This window comes from Oncorhynchus kisutch, linkage group LG11, assembly GCF_002021735.2.
Source record: "Oncorhynchus kisutch isolate 150728-3 linkage group LG11, Okis_V2, whole genome shotgun sequence".
In the NCBI taxonomy this organism is placed as follows: Eukaryota; Metazoa; Chordata; class Actinopteri; order Salmoniformes; family Salmonidae; genus Oncorhynchus; species Oncorhynchus kisutch.
The window spans coordinates 41,619,342-41,641,665 of NC_034184.2; the positions used below are offsets into that span (position 1 = coordinate 41,619,342).

At 46.5% G+C, this 22,324-nt stretch overlaps 1 protein-coding gene across 2 annotated transcripts in view; it reads left to right on the top strand.

The window, feature by feature from the left end:
- LOC109898841 (inactive ubiquitin carboxyl-terminal hydrolase 54) overlaps positions 1-22,324 on the top strand; it is a 63,848-nt gene that overhangs the window by 23,156 nt on the left and 18,368 nt on the right. For both annotated transcript variants that reach the window (XM_031835802.1, XM_031835803.1), the window contains exons 2-12: positions 452-544; positions 4,594-4,728; positions 6,079-6,192; positions 6,629-6,711; positions 14,606-14,711; positions 16,507-16,653; positions 17,098-17,247; positions 19,604-19,772; positions 20,050-20,235; positions 21,074-21,250; positions 21,683-22,277. In XM_031835802.1, the coding sequence (XP_031691662.1) occupies positions 452-544; positions 4,594-4,728; positions 6,079-6,192; positions 6,629-6,711; positions 14,606-14,711; positions 16,507-16,653; positions 17,098-17,247; positions 19,604-19,772; positions 20,050-20,235; positions 21,074-21,250; positions 21,683-22,277 (1,955 nt within the window). The remainder of the gene's footprint in view (positions 1-451; positions 545-4,593; positions 4,729-6,078; positions 6,193-6,628; positions 6,712-14,605; positions 14,712-16,506; positions 16,654-17,097; positions 17,248-19,603; positions 19,773-20,049; positions 20,236-21,073; positions 21,251-21,682; positions 22,278-22,324) is intronic.

Genomic DNA, 22,324 nt, shown 5'->3' on the forward strand with positions numbered 1-22,324 from the left:
CTAGTGCAGCAGTGGTGGGCTCTCAGAGCCAACAGGGGATTGGACAGGACAGCAGTGGGCTCCACTGTGGTTGTGTAACAAACCTCAAATTCAGGGAGGGACATCCTTTAGCATCAGGTACGAGTTAGAGAGGGAATTCCACTGGCTTTAGAGAACTTTAGATTACCACAGATAGACATGCCGTGCTCTCTCTAAGGGTTTTGAATCTGCGAAAAGCTTAGACTTTTGGAGCAAAGCGTTGGCACTTATGGAGGGTGGGAAAGTCAACAGCAGGCGACGCAGAGAAGCAAATGCTTGTCACACGCTCCTGTAGCGTTTCCTTCACAGCAGCTTTCTGTTGTTTGCTCAGGAGATTCCATTTAGAAATCAGGTGATCCGGAGTTGTGAGGTCCGACTTGAGGAGCATTTCTATGTCATTTTGTCTCACTCTTTCTTCTCGCCTTTTCCACAGGTCCTGTGGCACCTGGACATCTTTCGGCGGAGCTTCCGGCAGCTGACCACACACAAGTGCATGGAGGACTCGTGTATATTCTGTGCCCTGAAGGTAATTGGCTAGACCTGTGGGTGGAGATGAGAGGGAGGCCTGGGGGTGGAGAACAGGTGGTTCACTTATTAATGAATCCTTTCCATGTAATGCCTACCAAAGAATGCAGATAGAGGATGGTTATTTTGGTATTGGACTATTGTATTTTATATTCAACAGTAAATTGATCAAATACGTCATTTTTTTCAAGTTACTTCTGTGAATTTAGTTCTTAAGCATAGCTGTGCCCCCTGAGAGATGACCATGATTTTGAATGGGAGTTCTGGGATGTGAATATTTGTGTCTTCACATGTCAGTAATTAAGCCATCTCCCCTGGTGTGGATAGACAGTGGTTATGGATTATTATGGACCATTGATCTCTCTCTGATCAAGCATTTTGCAATAACATCTGCTATGTGACCAATCAAATTGGATTTGAATACATTTTATTTGAGCTGGACAGGCCACTGAATGTAGATCATTGGCTTTAGCCCCCCCCCCCCCACACACACACACACACACACACACACACACACTCTCTCTCTCTCTCTCTCTCTCTCTGTTATTTGCCAAATGACTGCGGTAATCGTAATGATCGTTCAAATAGCAAAACCGGGCCACCCCTAGTGACCAATGACCATCTCTATATGTCTCACCGCGTCTGTCTGTCTGTCTGTCTGTCTGTCTGTCTGTCTGTCTGTCTGTCTGTCTGTCTGTCTGTCTGTCTGTCTGTCTGTCTGTCTGTCTGTCTGTCTGTCTGTCTGTCTGTCTGTCTTCCTGTCTGTGTGAAGGTGGTCTCTCTAACTTTAGTCTTACTGTGTAACTGACTCTCTGTTATTCATTCCAAATCAATTTCTGATTGTCTGTCTCTTTGGCTGGCTGGCAGAACCAGACTAGCTTTGCCACTAAGCTTACTTCCATTACACCACAAGACTCATCCTGTGGGCCAGCAGGTTTTTTTTTCCTGGTTTGAGTCATTGATTCCATCTTAATGAAGAGGCAAGTTTCACGCTCTCATACGTACCAGAGGAGACAGTCGAGGGTGCGGAAATGCCTTTTGAGTGGCTGAGTGGCACTCAACCGTGTGCAATTTTCACACCCAAATGCAGATTTAAATGGGCTCTTCTGAAACTGAGTGGTTTGATGATCTGCGATGCTTAGGGCTGCATGGCCCATTGCAGGGGTTCGATGGTGATATTTGAAGGCATGTCTGGTTCCTCTGTTTCACACACGGTCTGCGTGGCAGGCATAGCTAAGAGCAGCTGGATCTGGCTAGCAGGCTGGACTTGGAGAGCGACAGAGCCCTGTGAATTTAACGAGGCCATCCTTTTAGCTACCGACTGACTAGGTCTGGTCCTTTTGACTGTGACAGGTTATTTGATTTCACACCAGTGTCTACCTCAGAGTCATGGTCAGAAATGTAGGTCTAAGTGTACTTCTGTTGCTCCCTCTGCCCTTGCTCTCTCTCTTTCACTCCATCTCTCTCCCTCTCTCTGCTCTTTCATTCTCTCTCTCCATCTCTCTCTCCCTCCCATTCACTCTCCCCTCTGCTCTCTCCATCTCTCCCTGTGCTCTTTCCCCTTGCCTCCGTCTTCCTCTCCCTCCCTCCCTTCCTGCTTCTGGTCTTTCTCTCTCCTTCTCTCTTTCTCTCCCTCTCTCCCTTGATGTCTCAACCTTATCAGAATTCACCAGGGCTCATTTGAAGGGTCGATTACAGGGCATTTCGGCCAGGCATTTAATTTGAGCAGAAGGCTATGATCATTTATCCTCTCCCCACCTCCTTTTCTGCCTCTTCTGTTCTCTCTCCCTCAGCTCACTTCACCCACCTCTTCTCTCTCTCTCTCACTCTCTCTCTCTCTCTCTCTCTCTCTCTCTCTCTCTCTCTCTCTCTCTCTCTCTCTCTCTTCCGTATGCAAGATAAGTTGAGGTGCAGCGGCAGGGCAGATGTGTGTGTACGTGTGTGCGTGCGCACATGTTTGTGTTTGTGGGTGCGCATGTTTGTGTGCCTTTGTGTGTTTATGTCCGCTTGTTCAGGGTGTTCTTGTCTGAGTAAATGGAAATACATGATTTAAAACAGGGAAGACATATTGAGACCTAGGTCTCTTTTTCAAATGTGCCCTGCAACATAAATATAGACATTATACACAAATGTGTGTGTGTGTGTGTGTGTGTATACAGTTGAAGTCAGAAGTTTGCATATACTTAGGTTGGAGTCATTAAAACTCATTTTTCAACCACTCCACACATTTCTTGTTAACAAACTATAGTTTTGGCAAGCCGGTTAGGACATGTAAACCCCATGGGACCGCGCAGGAAGGAGACGCGTTCTGTCTCCTAGAGATGAACGTATTTTGGTGCGAAAAGTGCAAATCAATCCCAGAACAACAGCAAAGGACCTTGTGAAGATGCTGGAGGAAACATGTACAAAGTACCTATATCCACAGTAAAACGAGTCCTATATCAACATAACCTGAAAGGCAGCTCAGAAAGTAAGAAGCCACTGCTCCAAAACCACCATAAAAAATACAGACTACAGTTTGCAAATGCACATGGGGACAAAGATCGTACTTTTTGGAGAAATGTCCTCTGGTCTGATGAATCAAAAATAGAACCGTTTGGCCATAATAACCATTGTTATGTTTGGAGGGAAAAGGGGGAGGCTTGCAAGCCGAAGAACACCATCCCAACCGTGAACCACAGGGGTGGCAGAATCATGTTGTGGGGGTGCTTTGCTGCAGGAGGGACTGGTGCACTTCACAAAATAGATGGCATCATGAGGCTGGAAAATATTGACGTTTGGTCGCAAATGGGTCTTCCAAATGGACAATGACCCCAAGCATACTTCCAAAGTTGTGGCAAAATGGCTTAAGGACAACAAAGTCAAGGTACTGGAGTGGCCATCACAAAGCCCTGACCTCAATCCCATAGAAAATGTGTTGGCAGAACTGAAAAAGCGTGTGCAAGCAAGGAGGCCTACAAACCTGACTCAGTTACACCAGCTCTGTCAGGAGGAATGGGCCAAAATTCACCAACCTATTGTGGGAAGCTTGTGGAAGGCTACCCGAAACGTTTGAGCCAAGTTAAACAATTTAAAGGCAAAACTACCAAATACTAATTGAGTGTACGTAAACTTCTGACCCACTGGGAATGTGATAAAAGAAATCAAATCTGAAATAAATCATTCTCTCTACTATTATTCGGACATTTCACATTATTAAAATAAAGTGGTGATCCTAACTGACCCTAGACAAGGCATTTTTACTAGGATTAAATGTCAGGAATTGTGAAAAACTTTAAATGTTCATATGTATTTGGCTAAGGTGTATGTAAACTTCCGACTTCAACAGTATACACTACCGTTGAAAAGTTTGGGGTGTGTATGTAAACTGTGGAAAGCTACCCGAAACGTTTGATCCAAGTTAAACCATTTAGAAATGTCCTTGTTTTTGAAAGAAAAGCAACATTTTTGTCCATTAAAATAACATCAAATTGATCAGAAATACAGTGTAGACATTGTTAATGTTGTAAATGACTATTGTAGCTGTGGGTTCGATTACAGGCTCCAAATAGCCAGAAACAAATAACTTTCTTCTGAAACTCATCAGTCTGTTCTTGTTCTGAGAAATTACGGCTATTCCATGTGAGAAATTGCCAAGAAACTGAAGATCTCTTACAACACTGTGTACTACTCCCTTCACAGAACAGTGCAAACTGGCTCTAACCAGAATAGAATGAGGAGTAAGAGGCCCCAGTGCACAACTGAGCAAGAGGACAAGTACATTAGAGTGTCTAGTTTGAGAAACAGACGCCTCACAAGTCCTCAACTGGCAGCTTCATTAAATAGTATCCGCAAAACACCAGTCTCGACGTCAACAGTGAAGAGGTGAAATTAGTGTTAACTTGATATAAAGGATATTGACCCCCTTCCAGTTGCGATGAACCCTATGTGAACCCTATCATTTCGTTGTACAATCCGTGAATATTTTCTGTTGAGTCCATTCCTGTTATTCCAGAGAGTGTTACGCTGTTGTTGACCCCGCTGTGTTACTGTGTCTCTTGTTGTTTCTAGAGTATCTTTGCTCAGTTCCAGTTCAGCAGTGAGAAGGTGCTGCCATCTGACGCGCTCCGCAGCGCCCTGGCCAAGACCTTCCAGGACGAACAGCGCTTCCAGCTGGGCATCATGGACGACGCTGCAGAGTGCTTCGTAAGAGACAACCCTCCCTTTGCTCCTCCACTTCTTCCTACTTTACCCCCTCACTATTACTCTCTCAGCTCACTTATTCCTCCATTACTTACCTCATCCCTCACTTCCCTACGACGTCCATTACCCTTCATTCTTCCACTCCTGCTCTCTCTCTTCTAATACACCTACACGCTTAGCAAACAGAACAGAGCTAAGAGATCAGCTAAAAGTGATCTCATAACAAAATGTTCCATGTTTAAAAATCTGACTTTTGCAGTGCCGTAACATTTAGAAAACAATGGCTGGGGACACTATTTACTTTGGGAGAACAAAGGAAAAGTGTGGGAAGTGTTTTTGTCTCTGGGAAGTTGCAGTGCAGAGCTCTCTACAAGGCTTTTACCCTGATCCCAGTGACAGTAAGCAGTCCATCCAGCCTCTACCACACTACCACAAAGAAAGAAACGTTGCCATTTTTCCCCCCTGACTAGCTCATTTTATAAGCAACACAGCTAGGCAGCCAGCCAGAGGATTGTTCCATACCCTGTACCCTCTCTGGGCCTATTCTCTCCTCTCAACCTCTCTCTCCACTTCTCTTTATGTTCTGCTGACAAGCGAGAACATACGGAAACTGCAACTTGGGTTGTTTTTTTTTATTAGTATTATTCTGGGTATTTGGCTGCGGCTGCATTCCGGAGGTGGTGGGATGGTGGGCTGAGGCAGATGCTAAGTGTACATTGGAACCTCCCCGTGGTGACCCTCTCTCTGCAGTGCTACAGAACTCCCACCGCTCTGAGGGCTCCTGCCTGCAGTTAGAGTGATAAATCACCCAGTAAATGAGCTCAGGATGGCCAACCAGAGCCTCTGTGTGTTTTGCAGAGCAGCACCTTGCTGCTTCACTGAGTTTAAAACAGTAATCCACTCAAAAACTATATTTGTGTTTATTAGTCCACTGTTGATGCAGTCCCAAAATGTTTTCCATGTCAGTGATCAAGTTTTCAAGATATAGGACTTTCAAAAATCGAATTGTAGATGCATCATCATGATGATGTGGCAAGTTACAATTTGCATTTTGAAAGTCCTATGTCTTGAAGACATGATTGCTGACGTGCAAAACATTTTGAGACTGAATCAACAGTAGATTAATTAAAAATATATATATCAAAAGATAGTTTTTATTTTTATTCCTTTAAGCAATATAAGTTTTCTCCAGATTTTCTCGAGGATATTTTCTTTGTGTGTTGGATTTGTCATGACGTAGTAATGTGATTCAGTTAACAACACATGTGGGCAAGCGCATACACACTTACTTACACACACAAACACAAACAGGAATAAAGCCAACATGACTGTCTCTAACTGTTGCCCCCACAGGAGAACATCCTAATGCGGATTCATTTCCACATCTCAGACGAGACCAAAGAGGACATCTGCACAGCCAAGCACTGCATCCCACACCAGAAGTTTGCCATGACGCTTTTCGAACAGGTCAGCACAAACACAAGCCTCAGTACAAACACGAGCCTCAGTAACTTATTTAGATGATCAGTCAATCCATTTTCTTTTCATCTCAGAATTGAGATGTCATTAACTGAAGTCAAGCCAGCTGTGCTTATCTTAGTGGTGTAACTCTTTGTGTGTTTGCAGTGTGTGTGTAGCAGCTGTGCTTATCTTAGTGGTGTAACTCTTTGTGTGTTTGCAGTGTGTGTGTAGCAGCTGTGCTCATCTTAGTGGTGTAACTCTTTGTGTGTTTGCAGTGTGTGTGTAGCAGCTGTGCTTATCTTAGTGGTGTAACTCTTTGTGTGTTTGCAGTGTGTGTGTAGCAGCTGTGCTTATCTTAGTGGTGTAACTCTTTGTGTGTTTGCAGTGTGTGTGTATAGCAGCTGTGCTTATCTTAGTGGTGTAACTCTTTGTGTGTTTGCAGTGTGTGTGTAGCAGCTGTGGGGCCTCCTCTGACCCACTGCCATTCATTCAAATGGTGCACTACATCTCCACCACCTCCCTCTGGTGAGTAATCCTTTGACTTGGGAAAACAGCATTTGAGCTGACTGGTTCTGCTTAGATCTGACTGATGTTCTGACTGGTTCTGCTTAGATCTGACTGATGTTCTGACTGGTTCTGCTTAGATCTGACTGATGTTCTGACTGGTTCTGCCTAGATCTGACTGATGTTCTGACTGGTTCAGACTAGATCCGAGGGGGTTCCTTCTGACCAGTTCGGACTAGTTGACTAACACCATACATAGGCGCACATTTTATACGAAAGTGAAAATGGATGGGCACTGCTCTCCAATTGAATTTTGCTCCATTCACTCCACAAACAGATGATAGAATGAAAAGCTTTTCCGGTCTCTTTTCCACGGAGCAGAGCAACAAAAGAAATCAACGCTCTCTCGGCCTAGAGACACAATGGTGACCGAATGTGCTTTCTCTCTCCTCCTCTAAAGAGAAGTAACCCGCTAGGTTAGATATCAGGTCGCCTAGGAACGGGTAATAGCTTTCTTCATTGTGGCAGTATGAGCTGTCCACCAAACCTCTCTGGGCTGTGGGAGGAGGAAGGAGGGATGAATCACCTGCATTCCCTCCGTTAGGCTGCGGACTAGCTGTAGTGAGCCAGGGGCTGCCTGCCTGCGTCTCCAGCTGTGGCGATGTCTGCAGCGAAGCCCTCAGGAGAGCCCAACACCAGTCTCAGTCTCTTCGTCTGCTGTAGCAGCCAGCCAGTCAGCCCAGAGTGCTTGTTATGTTATGAGCAAACTTCTTATGCAAAAGTGATGAAGTGTCTACAATAATATTCCATGTGATTAGTCTGTTAGGTGTAATGTGTGGGCTCTGTCTAATTCCTCAACACTATTTGGCCCTGATATGAGCCCAACATCCCCAACACCAGCCCCTCTCTATCTGTTAGAGACACACCCACACAGACACACGCGCGCACGCACACACACACACACACACAGACACACGCACCCACTCCCCACCACAACCCTCAGAAGAGTATGTTGTATCCTGACAACGGTTTATATGCCAATAACAGGCCTCTCTCCTGCACCAGAGCACAGAGTTACAGTATAACCCTGGAGTGTCTTTGACAGAGCCCCAGAGAGACCTGGAGAGAATGGGAACAGAACAAAGAGTCACCTTGTAGACAAAGGACTGGTCTAAGGCCCTGCAGTCACATGATCTCTATTTTAGAAGGATGTTTTTATCTGAAAGATGCTTACATTTAACACAGGCTGTAGGGTGGAGTGGGGTAAGTTGAGCCATTTTTTACATTCAGCATCACTACGTCAAGGGAAATATAGTGTTATTTCTAACAAAATATATCTACATTTGAGCCACCTTGGGGTAAGTGGGTGATAGTGTCCTGTGACAGGGGTTGGTGGTGCTGCTAGGTCAAAGTTGAATTCATGGACTGGGAGGTGTGGTATATTGTACATCTTAAATGTATGCCTACATTCAGATATACATGTCGATCTCTCTGTTCAATATCTCTTCCCCCTCCATTTCTCAACCAGTTGTATGGGACAGGGATGTTGTTTCGATGTGCCAATTCATGCATTTGAGGCTAATAGGCCCATGAAACTGGGCCGCAAAATTCTGGATATGTTTAGCAAGCTCAGACTCCATGTCATAAGACATTGTGTGCCTCTGCTACAAACATATATATACATAGCCTCTCTTTCGCACAGGTTCTTGTTCATAATTTTTGTTGTTGTCAATATACAGTGCATTCGGAAAGTATTCAGAACCCCTGACTTTTTACACACTTTGTTACTTTACAGACTTATTCGGAAATATATTAAATAAATAAAAATCCTCATCAATCTACACGCAATACCCCATAATGACAAAGTGAAAACAATTTTTTATAATATATATATATATATAAAAGATACCTTATTTACATAAGTATTCAAACCCTATGAGACTCAAAACTAAACTCAGGTGCATCCTGTTTCCATTCATCATCCTTGAGATGTTTCTACCTCTTGATTGGAGTCCACCAGTGGTAAATTCAATTGATTGGACATGATTTGGAAAGGCACACACATGTCTATATAAGGTCCCATAGTTGACCGTGCATGTCAAGAGCAAAAACCAAGCCATAAGGTTGAATAGAGCCGTAGAGTGCCGAGACAGGGTTGTGTCAAGGCACAGATCTGGGGAAGGGTACCAAAACATGTCTGTGGCATTGAAGGTCCCCAAGAACACAGTGGCCTCCATCATTCTTAAATGGAAGAAGTTTGGAACCACCAAGACTCTTCCTCGAGTTGGCTGCCGGGGGAGAAGGGCCTTGGTCAGGGAGGTGAACAAGAACCCGATGATCACTCTGACAGAGCTCTAGAGTTCCTCTGTGGAGATGGTTGTCCTTCTGGAATGTTCTCCCGTCTCTGCAGCACTCCACCCATCAGGCCTTTATGGTAGTGATCAGACAGGAGCCACTCCTCAGTAAAAGGAGCATGACATCCTGCTTGGAGTTTGCCAAAAAGGCACCTAAAGGACTCTCTGAGTGATTCTCTGGTCTGATTGAACTCTTTACATATGAAAGGAGAGCCGCACACTCTAGGAGCTCAGATGCAATCATTTAATAACCTAATATCCAACGTTTCGACAGACAAGCTGTCTTCATCAGGGACATTATTAAATGTTATTAAATTATTGCATCTGAGCTCCTAGAGTGTGCGGCTCTCCTTTCATTTTTCAATTGTTCTACTCCACTAGCCAGCACCTAGCCTAAACAGGTGTGCGTTTCTTTCACCTCCTGATTGAACTCTTTGGCCTGAATGCCAAGAGTCACGTCTGGAGGAGACCTGGTACCATCCCTACCGTGAAGCATGGTGGTGGTAGCATCATGCTATGGGAATGTTTTTCAGCGGCAGGGATTGGGCAACTAGTCAGGATCGAGGGAAAGATAAACAGAGCAAAGTATAGAGAGTTTCTTGATGAAAACCTGCTCCAGAGAGGTCAAGACCTCAGACTGGGGTGAATGTTCACCTCCCAATAGGACAATGACCCTAATCAGGAGTGACTTTAGGACTAGTCTCTGAATGTCCTTGAGAGGCCCAATCAGAGCCCGGACTTGAACCCGACCGAACATCACTGGAGAGACCTGAAAATAGCTGTGTAGCGACGCTCCCTGACAGAGCTTGAGAGGATCTACAAAGAAGAATGGGAGAAACTCTCCAAATACAGGTGTGCCAAGCTTGTAGCGTCATACCCAAGAAGACTCGAGGCTGTAATCGCTGCCAATGGTGCTTCAACAAAGTACTGAGTACATTTGCAAGTATTTATATTAAATAGCTTTGTCATTATGGGGTATTGTCAAATCAAATCAAATCAAATTTATTTGTCACATACACATGGTTAGCAGATGTTAATGCGAGTGTAGCGAAATGCTTGTGCTTCTAGTTCCGACAATGCAGTAATAACGAACAAGTAATCTAACTAACAATTCCCCAAAAAAACTACTGTCTTATACAGAGTGTAAGGGGATAAATAATATGTACATAAGGATATATGAATGAGTGATGGTACAGAGCAGCATAGGCAAGATACAGTAGATGATATCGAGTACAGTATATACATATGAGATGAGTATGTAAACCAAGTGGCATAGTTAAAGTGGCTAGTGATACATGTATTACATAAGGATGCAGTCGATGATATAGAGTACAGTATCTACGTATGCATATGAGATGAATAATGTAGGGTAAGTAACATTATATAAGGTAGCATTGTTTAAAGTGGCTAGTGATATATTTACATCATTTCCCGTCAATTCCCATGATTAAAGTGGCTGGAGTAGAGTCAGTGGCATTGACAGTGTGTTGGCAGTAGCCACTCAATGTTAGTGGTGGCTGTTTAACAGTCTGATGGCCTTGAGATAGAAGCTGTTTTTCAGTCTCTCGGTCCCAGCTTTGATGCACCTGTACTGACCTCGCCTTCTGGATGACAGCGGGGTGAACAGGCAGTGGCTCGGGTGGTTGATGTCCTTGATGATCTTTATGGCCTTCCTGTAGCATCGGGTGGTGTAGGTGTCCTGGAGGGCAGGTAGTTTGCCCCCGGTGATGCGTTGTGCAGACCTCACTACCCTCTGGAGAGCCTTACGGTTGAGGGCGGTGCAGTTGCCATACCAGGCGGTGATACAGCCCGCCAGGATGCTCTCGATTGTGCATCTGTAGAAGTTTGTGAGTGCTTTTGGTGACAAGCCGAATTTCTTCAGCCTCCTGAGGTTGAAGAGGCGCTGCTGCGCCTTCCTCACGATGCTGTCTGTGTGAGTGGACCAATTCAGTTTGTCTGTGATGTGTATGCCGAGGAACTTAAAACTTGCTACCCTCTCCACTACTGTTCCATCGATGTGGATGGGGGGGTGTTCCCTCTGATGTTTCCTGAAGTCCACAATCATCTCCTTAGTTTTGTTGACGTTGAGTGTGAGGTTATTTTCCTGGCACCACACTCCGAGGGCCCTCACCTCCTCCCTGTAGGCCGTCTCGTCGTTGTTGGTAATCAAGCCTACCACTGTTGTGTCGTCCGCAAACTTGATGATTGAGTTGGAGGCGTGCGTGGCCACGCAGTCGTGGGTGAACAGGGAGTACAGGAGAGGGCTCAGAACGCACCCTTGTGGGGCCCCAGTGTTGAGGATCAGCGGGGAGGAGATGTTGTTGCCTACCCTCACCACCTGGGGGCGGCCCGTCAGGAAGTCCAGTACCCAGTTGCACAGGGCGGGGTCGAGACCCAGGGTCTCGAGCTTGATGACGAGCTTGGAGGGTACTATGGTGTTGAATGCCGAGCTGTAGTCGATGAACAGCATTCTCACATAGGTATTCCTCTTGTCCAGATGGGTTAGGGCAGTGTGCAGAGTGGTTGAGATTGCATCGTCTGTGGACCTATTTGGGCGGTAAGCAAATTGGAGTGGGTCAAGGGTGTCAGGTAGGGTGGAGGTGATATGTTCCTTGACTAGTCTCTCAAAGCACTTCATGATGACGGATGTGAGTGCTACGGGGCGGTAGTCGTTTAGCTCGGTTACCTTAGCTTTCTTGGGAACAGGAACAATGGTGGCCCTCTTGAAGCATGTGGGAACAGCAGACTGGTATAGGGATTGGTTGAATATGTCCGTAAACACACCGGCCAGCTGGTCTGCGCATGCTCTGAGGGCGCGGCTGGGGATGCCGTCTGGGCCTGCAGCCTTGCGAGGGTTAACACGTTTAAATGTCTTACTCACTTCGGCTGCAGTGAAGGAGAGACCGCATGTTTTCGTTGCAGGCCGTGTCAGTGGCACTGTATTGTCCTCAAAGCGGGCAAAAAGGTTGTTTAGTCTGCCTGGGAGCAAGACATCCTGGTCCGTGACTGGGCTGGGTTTCTTCCTGTAGTCCGTGATTGACTGTAGACCCTGCCACATGCCTCTTGTGTCTGAGCCGTTGAATTGAGATTCTACTTTGTCTCTGTACTGGCGCTTAGCTTGTTTGATAGCCTTGCGGAGGGAATAGCTGCACTGTTTGTATTCAGTCATGTTACCAGACACCTTGCCCTGATTAAAAGCAGTGGTTCGCGCCTTCAGTTCCACACGAATGCTGCCATCAATCCACGGTTTCTGGTTGGGGTATGTTTTAATCGTTGCTATGGGAACGACATCTTCAACGCACGTTCTAATGAACTCGCACACCGAATCAGCGTATTCGTCAATGTTGTTGGCTGACGCAATACGAAACATCTCCCAGTCCACGTGATGGAAGCAGTCTTGGAGTGTGGAGTCAGCTTGGTCGGACCAGCGTTGGACAGACCTCAGCGTGGGAGCTTCTTGTTTTAGTTTCTGTCTGTAGGCAGGGATCAACAAAATGGAGTCGTGGTCAGCTTTTCCGAAAGGGGGGCGGGGCAGGGCCTTATATGCGTCGCGGAAGTTAGAGTAACAATGATCCAGGGTCTTTCCACCCCTGGTTGCGCAATCGATATGCTGATAAAATTTAGGGAGTCTTGTTTTCAGATTAGCCTTGTTAAAATCCCCAGCTACAATGAATGCAGCCTCCGGATAAATCGTTTCCAGTTTGCAGAGAGTTAAATAAAGTTCGTTCAGAGCCATCGATGTGTCTGCTTGGGGGGGGATATATACGGCTGTGATTATAATCTAAGAGAATTCTCTTGGTAGATAATGCGGTCTACATTTGATTGTGAGGAATTCTAAATCAGGTGAACAGAAGGATTTGAGTTCCTGTATGTTTCTTTCATCACACCATGTCACGTTGACCATAAGGCATACGCCCCCGCCCCTCTTCTTACCAGAAAGATGTTCGTTTCTGTCCGCGCGATGCGTGGAGAAACCCGCTGGCTGCACCGCTTCGGATTGCGTCTCTCCAGTGAGCCACGTTTCCGTGAAACAGAGAACGTTACAGTCTCTGATGTCCCTCTGGAATGCTACCCTTGCTCGGATTTCATCAACCTTGTTGTCAAGAGACTGGACATTGGCAAGAAGAATGCTAGGGAGTGGTGCACGATGTGCCCGTCTCCGGAGTCTGACCAGAAGACCGCTTCGTTTCCCTCTTTTTCTGAGTCGTTTTTTTGGGTCGCTGCATGGGAACCATCCCGTGGCGCTGGTTGTAAGGCAGAACACAGGATCCGCATCGCGAAAAACATATTCTTGGTCGTACTGGTGGTGAGTTGACGCTGATCTTATATTCAGTAGTTCTTCTCGGCTGTATGTGATGAAACCTAAGATGACCTGGGGTACTAGTGTAAGAAATAACACGTAAAAAAACTAAAAACTGCATAGTTTCCTAGGAACGCGAAGCGAGGCGGCCATCTCTGTCGGCGCCGGAAGTACGGAGTTGTGTTGTGTATAGATTGATGAGATTAAAAAATATATATATATATTTTTTAGAATAAGGCTGTAACGTAACAAAATGTGGAAAAAGTCAAGGGGTCTGAATACTTCCAGAATGCACTGTACCTCTTCAGTGTCATTCAGTCCATTTTTTCATCCCTTGCCGCTGCTTGAATGGACTTCTTCCCTTCTCTCACTTCCTTGGCTGCTCTCTTCCTTGCTTGTTTTACGTTTGTATACATGATGATGTCTGCTCTGTAACAATAAAAATGCACTATCTTGAGTTCAAGACACATTGCAAAAATATGTAATCATCATTTGTACGTGGAATGGCGGCCATTCGCTCAACTTACTCCATGGCCATTGGCTCAACTTACCCCATGGCCATTGGCTCAACTTACCCCATGGCCATTCGCTCAACTTACCCCAAGGCAAACATTTAGACTATATTAGCTCACACAGCTACAAGGATGCACTTTCCGTGCTATTTTTAGAACCGCATATTGTAGCTTATAGAGACCCCAACTGATGTATAAAACAATATTAAAACTCTACTTTGGTTTAGATATAACACAAGGCATTAATTTGACTTTGTGAAAATCCCTTTTTTGGACCTAACATGCTTGACACTTTTTTCCAATTGTTTTTTTCCTTCACACGAAATGATGACCTCTTCCTAAATATTTGGTCACATGATTCATTTTGTGTATGGTTTCCTAGTTATAAGGGTGGCTCAACTAACCCTTTGGCTCAACTTACCCCACTCTCCCCTACAATCTATGTGGCCCACAGATCATAGCCACAACCCTGGTGTTGCAAGGATTAGATGTCTGAGTGTGTGTTGTCTCACACTGTAGATGTCTGAGTTGTGTGTTGTCTCACACTGTAGATGTCTGAGTTGTGTGTTGTCTCACACTGTAGATGTCTGAGTTGTGTGTTGTCTCACACTGTAGATGTCTGAGTGTGTGTTGTCTCACACTGTAGATGTCTGAGTGTGTGTTGTCTCACACTGTAGATGTCTGAGTGTGTGTTGTCTCACACTGTAGATGTCTGAGTGTGTGTTGTCTGTGTATTCCCCATGTTACAGTAACCAGGCGGTGAGGATGCTGGAGTGTAAAGACAAGCCCACACCAGACATGTTTGGAGAGCTGCTCCGCAACGCCAGCACTATGGGAGACCTACGCAACTGTCCGGTGAGTTGGTATACAAGAACCCTTTACCACACCGTACCATTAATGTACATTTACATTTTTCTCATTTAGCCGGCGTTCTTATCCAGAGTGACTTACAATTAGTGCAGTCATCTTAAGATAGCTTGGTGGGACAACCAGATAGCACCGTCGTAGTAAGGACATTTTCCCTACAATAAAATAGTTATCAACAAAGTCAGTACTAGTAGGAAGAGACAAGTGCAGGTAATAAAGTATTTTTGCGTGGGGGTGCCGTGGGGTTTATTTAAGATACTCTTTGAAGAGGTAGAGTGTCTGGCATTTTTTTGGATGATGAACAGGGACTCCGCTGTCATGCTGTTAGGGGAAAGCTTGTTCCACACCATGGACTCTACGACAACTGTGATAGCCACTATATTACACTATATTACAGGCACAATAGATATTACACTCCCACCAGAAATATTCTTACTTATGATGGTGGAAAAAAAGTTAAATATTCATGTCCTGTAGGATTCTTTAGTCAAGAAATATATTATGACTTTCACGCTTGCGTACGCGCACACACACACACACACACACACACACACACACACACACACACACACAATCTAACTCCGAGGCTTGTGTTGAGTGTGGGCGGACTGGTTCAGAGGGACTTGATGGCGTCACATGGGCAGTAAACACCATTCTGAGGTCAGCCAAACTCACTACGGAGTCCTCAGTGCTTCGACTGTAATATCTCTGGGTTAGAAACGGAACTGAAAGGACCAGGATGGATCAACATGAGCAGCTCAAAGTATTAGCGTTTTAAAATGTGAAATCTCCCAGTCAAACATGACTCTTATAATTCTGATACTCCCTCCCAGCTTTATATTTATCAAACATTAAAGCCTCTGGTCATTCTAACGGTCAACTCCAGAGTCGACATAATCATAACGAGCTGCCCCAGTATTGTACAATTACAGGCCTTTTTCAGAAATATGTTTTTATTCGCTAAGTATAGGCTGACTTTGATGCTTCTCCCGCTGGTCTGTGTGTGAGAAACCCCAGTGCTCGCCGGTGCTGTGAGAAAGTCTCCTCTGTTTATGTCAAATTTGGCGCGTGCACAATCGTTGCCCTTCCGGGGGCCTGCCGCCCGCTTGTTTCCAGCCTCACTTCTGGGAAACGCACAAAAGAAGGGGGAATTTTGCCCCTCTCCGGCAAAGGAGGTCAAGATGGCAGGTGCATGTGGTGACATGCGTCCTTCTCCCTCGCAAACACACACATACAAACAAACAAAAACACACACGCTGTACCGCTCTGGCCCAAATCAGCTCTGAGAAAGGAGTCCTGTGGTAACCTTCTATGAAGGAACCCCACATGCTGCTGGGCCCAGTGTGTGGGTAGAGTTTCTGTCTAAAGGAAGGCTGTCTCTCTGTGATGGGCATAGAAGTGACACTTGAATTGGGGGTTGTCATTGGCCAACAGCCAGCTGACCTTTTCAGACACAGCTCACTATGAGGGGTGCTCTGAATTGAATGTAGTCAACACTGAAAAAGCTAAATGGATGAAGATCACTGTCAACTCAGAACGTAATGAGTAATGAGTCATGGTAGACTTTGTTTGAGTTTTTTTTCCATTTGTTTGAGGATTTTGGGTTTATATTTGTGATTTATTACGCTCAATTTACGTCTCCCTTTTGTCCCCCTCTTTCACTTCCCCCTTCTGTCTCTCCCACTCCATCTCTTGCCCCCTACCTTTCTTCTCCCCCTCCTCTTCACACGCTCTCTTCATCATGCTCGCTCGCTCTCTCTTTCTCTCTCTCTCCCTACCTCAGAGTAACTGTGGGGAGAAGCTGCGTATTCGTCGGGTACTTATGAACTCTCCAGAGATCATCACCATAGGTCTGGTGTGGGACTCTGACCACTCAGACCTGGCAGAGGACGTCATCCACAGCCTGGGCACTTGCCTGCGCCTGGGGGATGTAAGATGCACACACACACACACACACACACACACGGAGACACACACTCACTCTTACAGTTTTCTTCAGAAGATGCCACTAAGTTATGCCATACTGGGTTGTGTGTGCTGTAATGTTTCTAGCCACCGACTACCAGAGTGGATAGAAAGCAGTCTGATGTCTCTATACTCTGACACAACACACACAGTCAGGCACCATCTCCCTCACTAATTAATTTTTCAAGGTGTTTACCTGCTGTAAAAGCGAGCTAACCTTTGAGAACCTCTGGAGCGTTTCTGAAGTGGTACTTCTGCGAGTTGTGTTATGATCTGATACCAATATTCCCGACGTCTGTTTGGGTACCCTGGGGGGAGGGATATGATTTAACTATACAGTATTGCAGGACAGTGTATTTTTTGTTTCCCTATGGGGCTGAACATGAGTCCTCTCCGCTGTCCCCCTCAGCTCTTCTACAGAGTAACAGATGATAAGGCCAAGCAGGCAGAGCTCTACCTGGTGGGCATGGTGTGTTACTACGGCAAGCACTACTCCACCTTCTTCTTCCAGACCAAGATACGCAAGTGGATGTACTTTGACGACGCACATGTCAAAGAGGTAAAAAACAAAATAAATCAATCCATCCGGGTGAATGGTTAGAGAAGTTGCCCTTATTCACTAATGTAGGATGGGATTCCTTTACCCCTAATCCTGACCATGAACATGAACCATTTGTTTTTACTGTGTAGTTGCTGTGTTTTATTCTTCCTACGGTATTTTGCAGTTGAAAATCACACAGGCTATGTTTGGCTATACATTGCTCCTCACTTGGGTGATGTTACTGTGAGAAAGAACATTGAGCCATACACGTGTCTGTGGAATCCTCTCAGTTGAGAGTCCTCCACTTTTACAGCTTATTGTCTTTGTCTCCATCTCTCTCTCCCGTTGCTGTGTCATGTAGGAGAGGACATTCATCTTTTAACAGTGAATTACCTGATGTTTTCTTTCATTGCTAAACAGAAGTGTGGCCCGTCGGGCTCTATTCAAAGCCCTCTCTCTCTCTGTTTGTCGCTAATTTCACCCCGGCGCCATTAGTTTACATTATTCACCCGCTCGTTGACTCACTGGCGAGCTGGGGTTGTTTTTGCTCAATTTTTAATCGATGACACAGACTGCGTTGTCATCACAGCCCAAGGAGGAATAGTTGTCATAGGAATAGTTTACTTTACTTTATTATCCTACTGGGGATATTTAGGCCAGACAAAATTTACATCAAAAACAACAATCAACATGTATGTACAAAAATTCATGGAGAGACACATGTAACCTGCCACTGTCCTTATCATGGACAATGAGAGGTCTGCAGAGTTGCTGAGGAACCCAAAGCCTGTCACATCAGGTCATCTGGATGAACTCTGATTGGTGGTTCACACTGCGGCTGTGTTGTGGCCAGTCATGGGTGCGAGTTCTGATTGGCTTCTCCTTTAGTTCCAGGTCAGGTCCCCCTCTCTGTGTGACGAGGTGTGGGAGCATTGAGCAGAGGCGTTAGTTAGTTAGTTCCACATGCCTGGCCTGCTGGCCCAACTGTGGTGTGTGTCTCTCGCCACCCCTCTCCTGGGAGCGGGCGGAGGGAAGGAAATGACACACAGCTCTGTGGGCACCGGGCCTTCTCTCACTGCTCTGGCTCGCACCTATCCTTTCTCCCGTCTCTCTCTTTTCCTCTCTATCTCTCTACCTAGTCCCCCCCCCCGCCCCCCAGTGGCATGGCTCTTTCACCTTCCGTCCATCCACTTTCTTTCAAAATGTCTCCCCTCTTTCCTCTTCCCACTCCTCTATCCTTTTCTTCTCTCCCTTTTCTCCCCTTCCTTTCTCTCTCTCTCCTCTCTCGCTCATTTCCCCTCTCCCCTCTCTCCTATCATGGCTTTAGTCACATAAATGTCTGTGCTGTACGTTCACTCCTGGGCAGTGGCATACAAAGCAGCTTCTCTCTCTCTCTCTCTCTCTCTCTCTCCTCTCTCTCTCTCTCTCTCTCTCTCTCTCTGTCTCTCTCTCTCTGTCTCTCTCTCTCTGTCTCTCTGTCTCTCTCTCTCTCTCTCTCTCTCTCTCTCTCTCTGTCTCTCTGTCTCTCTCTCTCTCTCTCTCTGTCTCTCTCTCTCTCTCTCTCTCTCTCTTCCTCTCTCATCTCTCTCTCTCTCTCTCTGTCTCTCTCTGTCTCTCTGTCTCTCTCTCTGTCTCTCTCTCTCTCTCTCTCTCTCTCTCTCTGTCTCTCTCTCTCTCTCTCTCTCTGTCTCTCTCTGTCTCTGTCTCTGTCTCTCTCTCTCTCTCTCTCTCTCTCTCTCTCTCTCTCTCTCTCTCTGTCTCTGTCTCTGTCTCTGTCTCTGTCTCTGTCTCTCTCTCTCTCTGTCTCTCTCTGTCTCTGTGTGTGTAAAGCCAGCACGTGAGCCAGTGAGGGTTTGGACAAAAGTGGCCTGAAAACAAGGATATCCCTCTATTGTTTATCTGGCCAGCTGGACAGGAGGGCGTGGCCAATAGAGAGCTAGAGCAAAGCGGCCACCTCTGTAGACCCACGCACACATTTGCGCTTTCAAACACACACACATACGCTCATACGCATACACACACACACACACTTTTCTGATATGATAGGGCTATCGGGACTTCCTGTCACAGATTCCTGTGCTGAGCGAGGGCAGAGCGTTCGTTGTGTATTCGGGAAAACCAGGTTGGGGTAAGAGGGGTTGGAAAATGGCTCCTCTGGCGCTTACAGAGTCGTGTTAATGTTAGCCGTAGCTATTGTACTGTAACTGTGGTCTCCACTAACTCGCATTCTCTGTGTGTACTTTTCTGGGTGTCTGTTTGACTCTTCCTGAACAGTTTGAGATTTCACTTCAGGGATGGGCCTGAATGCGCAGGTCTAACCCCTTTTTTTGAGTTTCCTGGAAAGTCGTGACATAGTTTCCTCTCTTCCCGGCAGATCGGGCCCAAGTGGAAGGACGTGGTGTCTCGGTGCATCAAGGGCCACTACCAGCCCCTGCTGCTGCTCTACGCTGACCCCCGGGGGACGCCCGTGTCAGTGCAGGACCTGCCCTCCCGCCTGGACCTGCACCACTTCAACAGGTCCTACTACGACAGCGAGGACTCGGGTACGAGACGCCTCGCGTCACACAAGATCACTTGCTACACGCACAGAGTGGCTGTTGCATTACCACACCTGTGTTCAAATAGTATTTTTTTTCCTTCTTCTTTCAAATGGAACTAGTAGTTAAAGTAAAACAAATGCAATTTATACACCACGTGTTTCTCCTTCTTGAAGCGGTTGTTTCCTGCTCTCTGTACTGTTCTGATTAAGGGCTTGTGTGTTCTCGTTATTATCTCTGATGGCTGTCTGCATCTGTTACGCTGTCATGCTGTTGTCTTCAGGCCGCGAGCCGTCCATCTCCAGTGACACGCGCACCGACTCGTCGACAGACAGTTACTCCTACAAGCATTCCCACTCCCACTCTCACCATGAGTCCATGGCCAGCCACTTCTCCTCCGATTCCCAGGGAACCGTCATCTGTAACCCAGACAACGACACAGCCTCCCGCAGCAGCCTGGAGACCACAGGTAGTGGTAGATATATATGCACACACACAGACAGGGTAGATATAATGCACACACACACAGACAGGGTAGATATATATGCACACACACAGACAGGGTAGATATAATGCACACACACACACAGACAGGGTAGATATAATGCACACACACACTGACAGGGTAGATATAATGCACACACACACAGACAGGGTAGATATAATGCACACACACAGACAGGGTAGATATATATGCACACACACAGACAGGGTAGATATATATGCACACACACAGACAGGGTAGATATATATGCACAAACAAACATGAATATGGTCTGTAGCTCACTCAAACACATAAGTATGCACAGACACACACAGTCACATACATGCACGCAGGCGCATGCTTGCACGCATACACACACACTGACACACACACAGAGAGTATACTCCCAAGCCTATGCACCAAAAGAGGCTGGTGGGAGGAGCTGTAGGAGGATGGGCTCATTGTAAAGACTGGAGTGGTAGATTGGAACGGTATCAAACACATGGAAACCACGTTCCATTGAATCCATTCCAGCCATTACAATGAGCCCGTCCTCCTATAGCTCCTCCCACCAGCCTCCTCTTATATACACAGACTAAACTGTGTATTAATTAATGCTTTTACCTTGCATGTATGCACACGTGCAACTACTTAGGTTTAAGCATGTACTGCTCACCCAAACATACTCTAGACAGATTTGTATGTACTGTACAGAGGGTTAAAGCCACAGCCATTACCCAATCATGTTCATCATGAATTATGTGTCATCATTTTTCACATGTCGTAACCATGTAAACGGTCATAAAAAAATCTCCTCCCTAAGGCCAAGTGACGGACAGTGGGCCAGTGCAGTGCCACTCTCTGAGGAAAGGCGGAACAGTGGACAGGAAGGGCGGGGCCAGTGACAGGAAGCGGAGCTCTAGTCGTCCGAGGCGACTTGAGGAGAGGAGCCGGGGCTCTAAGACTGACGAAGCCTCGTCGGCAGGTTACCACAGCGAGGGTACGAAGGAACCAATCACACGGCAGAGCCAAGAGACTAGGGACCAATCACACGGCAGAGCCAGGGATCAAGTGACCTATGACAGAAGAGCATGATGACTCAGGAGACTATACTGTATCTAGCAGCTTAGAGCTCATCAGAATCAGTGCCTCTAGTCTTTCGCAGGTAGTTCATAGTATTTGGGTTTTACATATTTAACAAGAAGATCAGGTACAGGTACAGGAGTAGGGTATCTTGTATCTTACCATTTTTCTCTTGTCCTGTCCAGTTAGCCGTTATCACCAATGTTGTCACTCGCGTTGCACTTTCATCCTATTATTTTTTTGCTTTTTCCACCCCTCCCCATCAACACATGACATCACACCACTAATGTATTTATCTGTCTCCCTCCCTCCATCTCCCTCCTCTCTCCTGTCTCCCTGGCTTCTATAGGGGAGACTCTGAAGGAGCAACAAGCACCTCGCACCGCACCCAAGTCCTCCTCCTCCAGTCGACTGAGGGATTTCAAGGAGACCATGAGCAACATCATCCACAGTCGCCCCCTCTCCGCCTCCTCTTCGGGCTCCGGGGCCCTTGGGGGTCTAGGGGCCGAGTCAGGGGCCACCACCAAGGCCAGAGACTGGGAGGCCGACAGCACCAGCAGTGAGTCCAAGTCCAGCTCCTCGGGCGGACGATACAGACCGGCTTGGAGGCCCCGGAGAGAGGTCCTCAATATAGACAGTATCTTCAGTAGGGAGAGACGTAGACAGGCTGGGTATAGTCCCCTAGGGGCCACTCTGCCTGAAGACAGTGGGGCCCCAGCCGAGGGCCCCACAGGGTCAGTCACTGGACAAGGACAGGGGCCCTTTGGTAATATGGCCTCCTCCTGGACCCTGCCGACCCCCAGGGGCCATAACATGGAGCAGCAGCCCCCCAGGCTCATCCAGAGGATGGAGAGTGGCTATGAGAGCAGCGAGAGGAACAGTAACAGTCCTGTTAGCCTGGACATGCCTCTCAGCGAGGGACCCAATGCTGCTAATACACATAGGTACAGTAGAGTATATACAAACTGCTAGGAAAGATTCTAGATGAGAG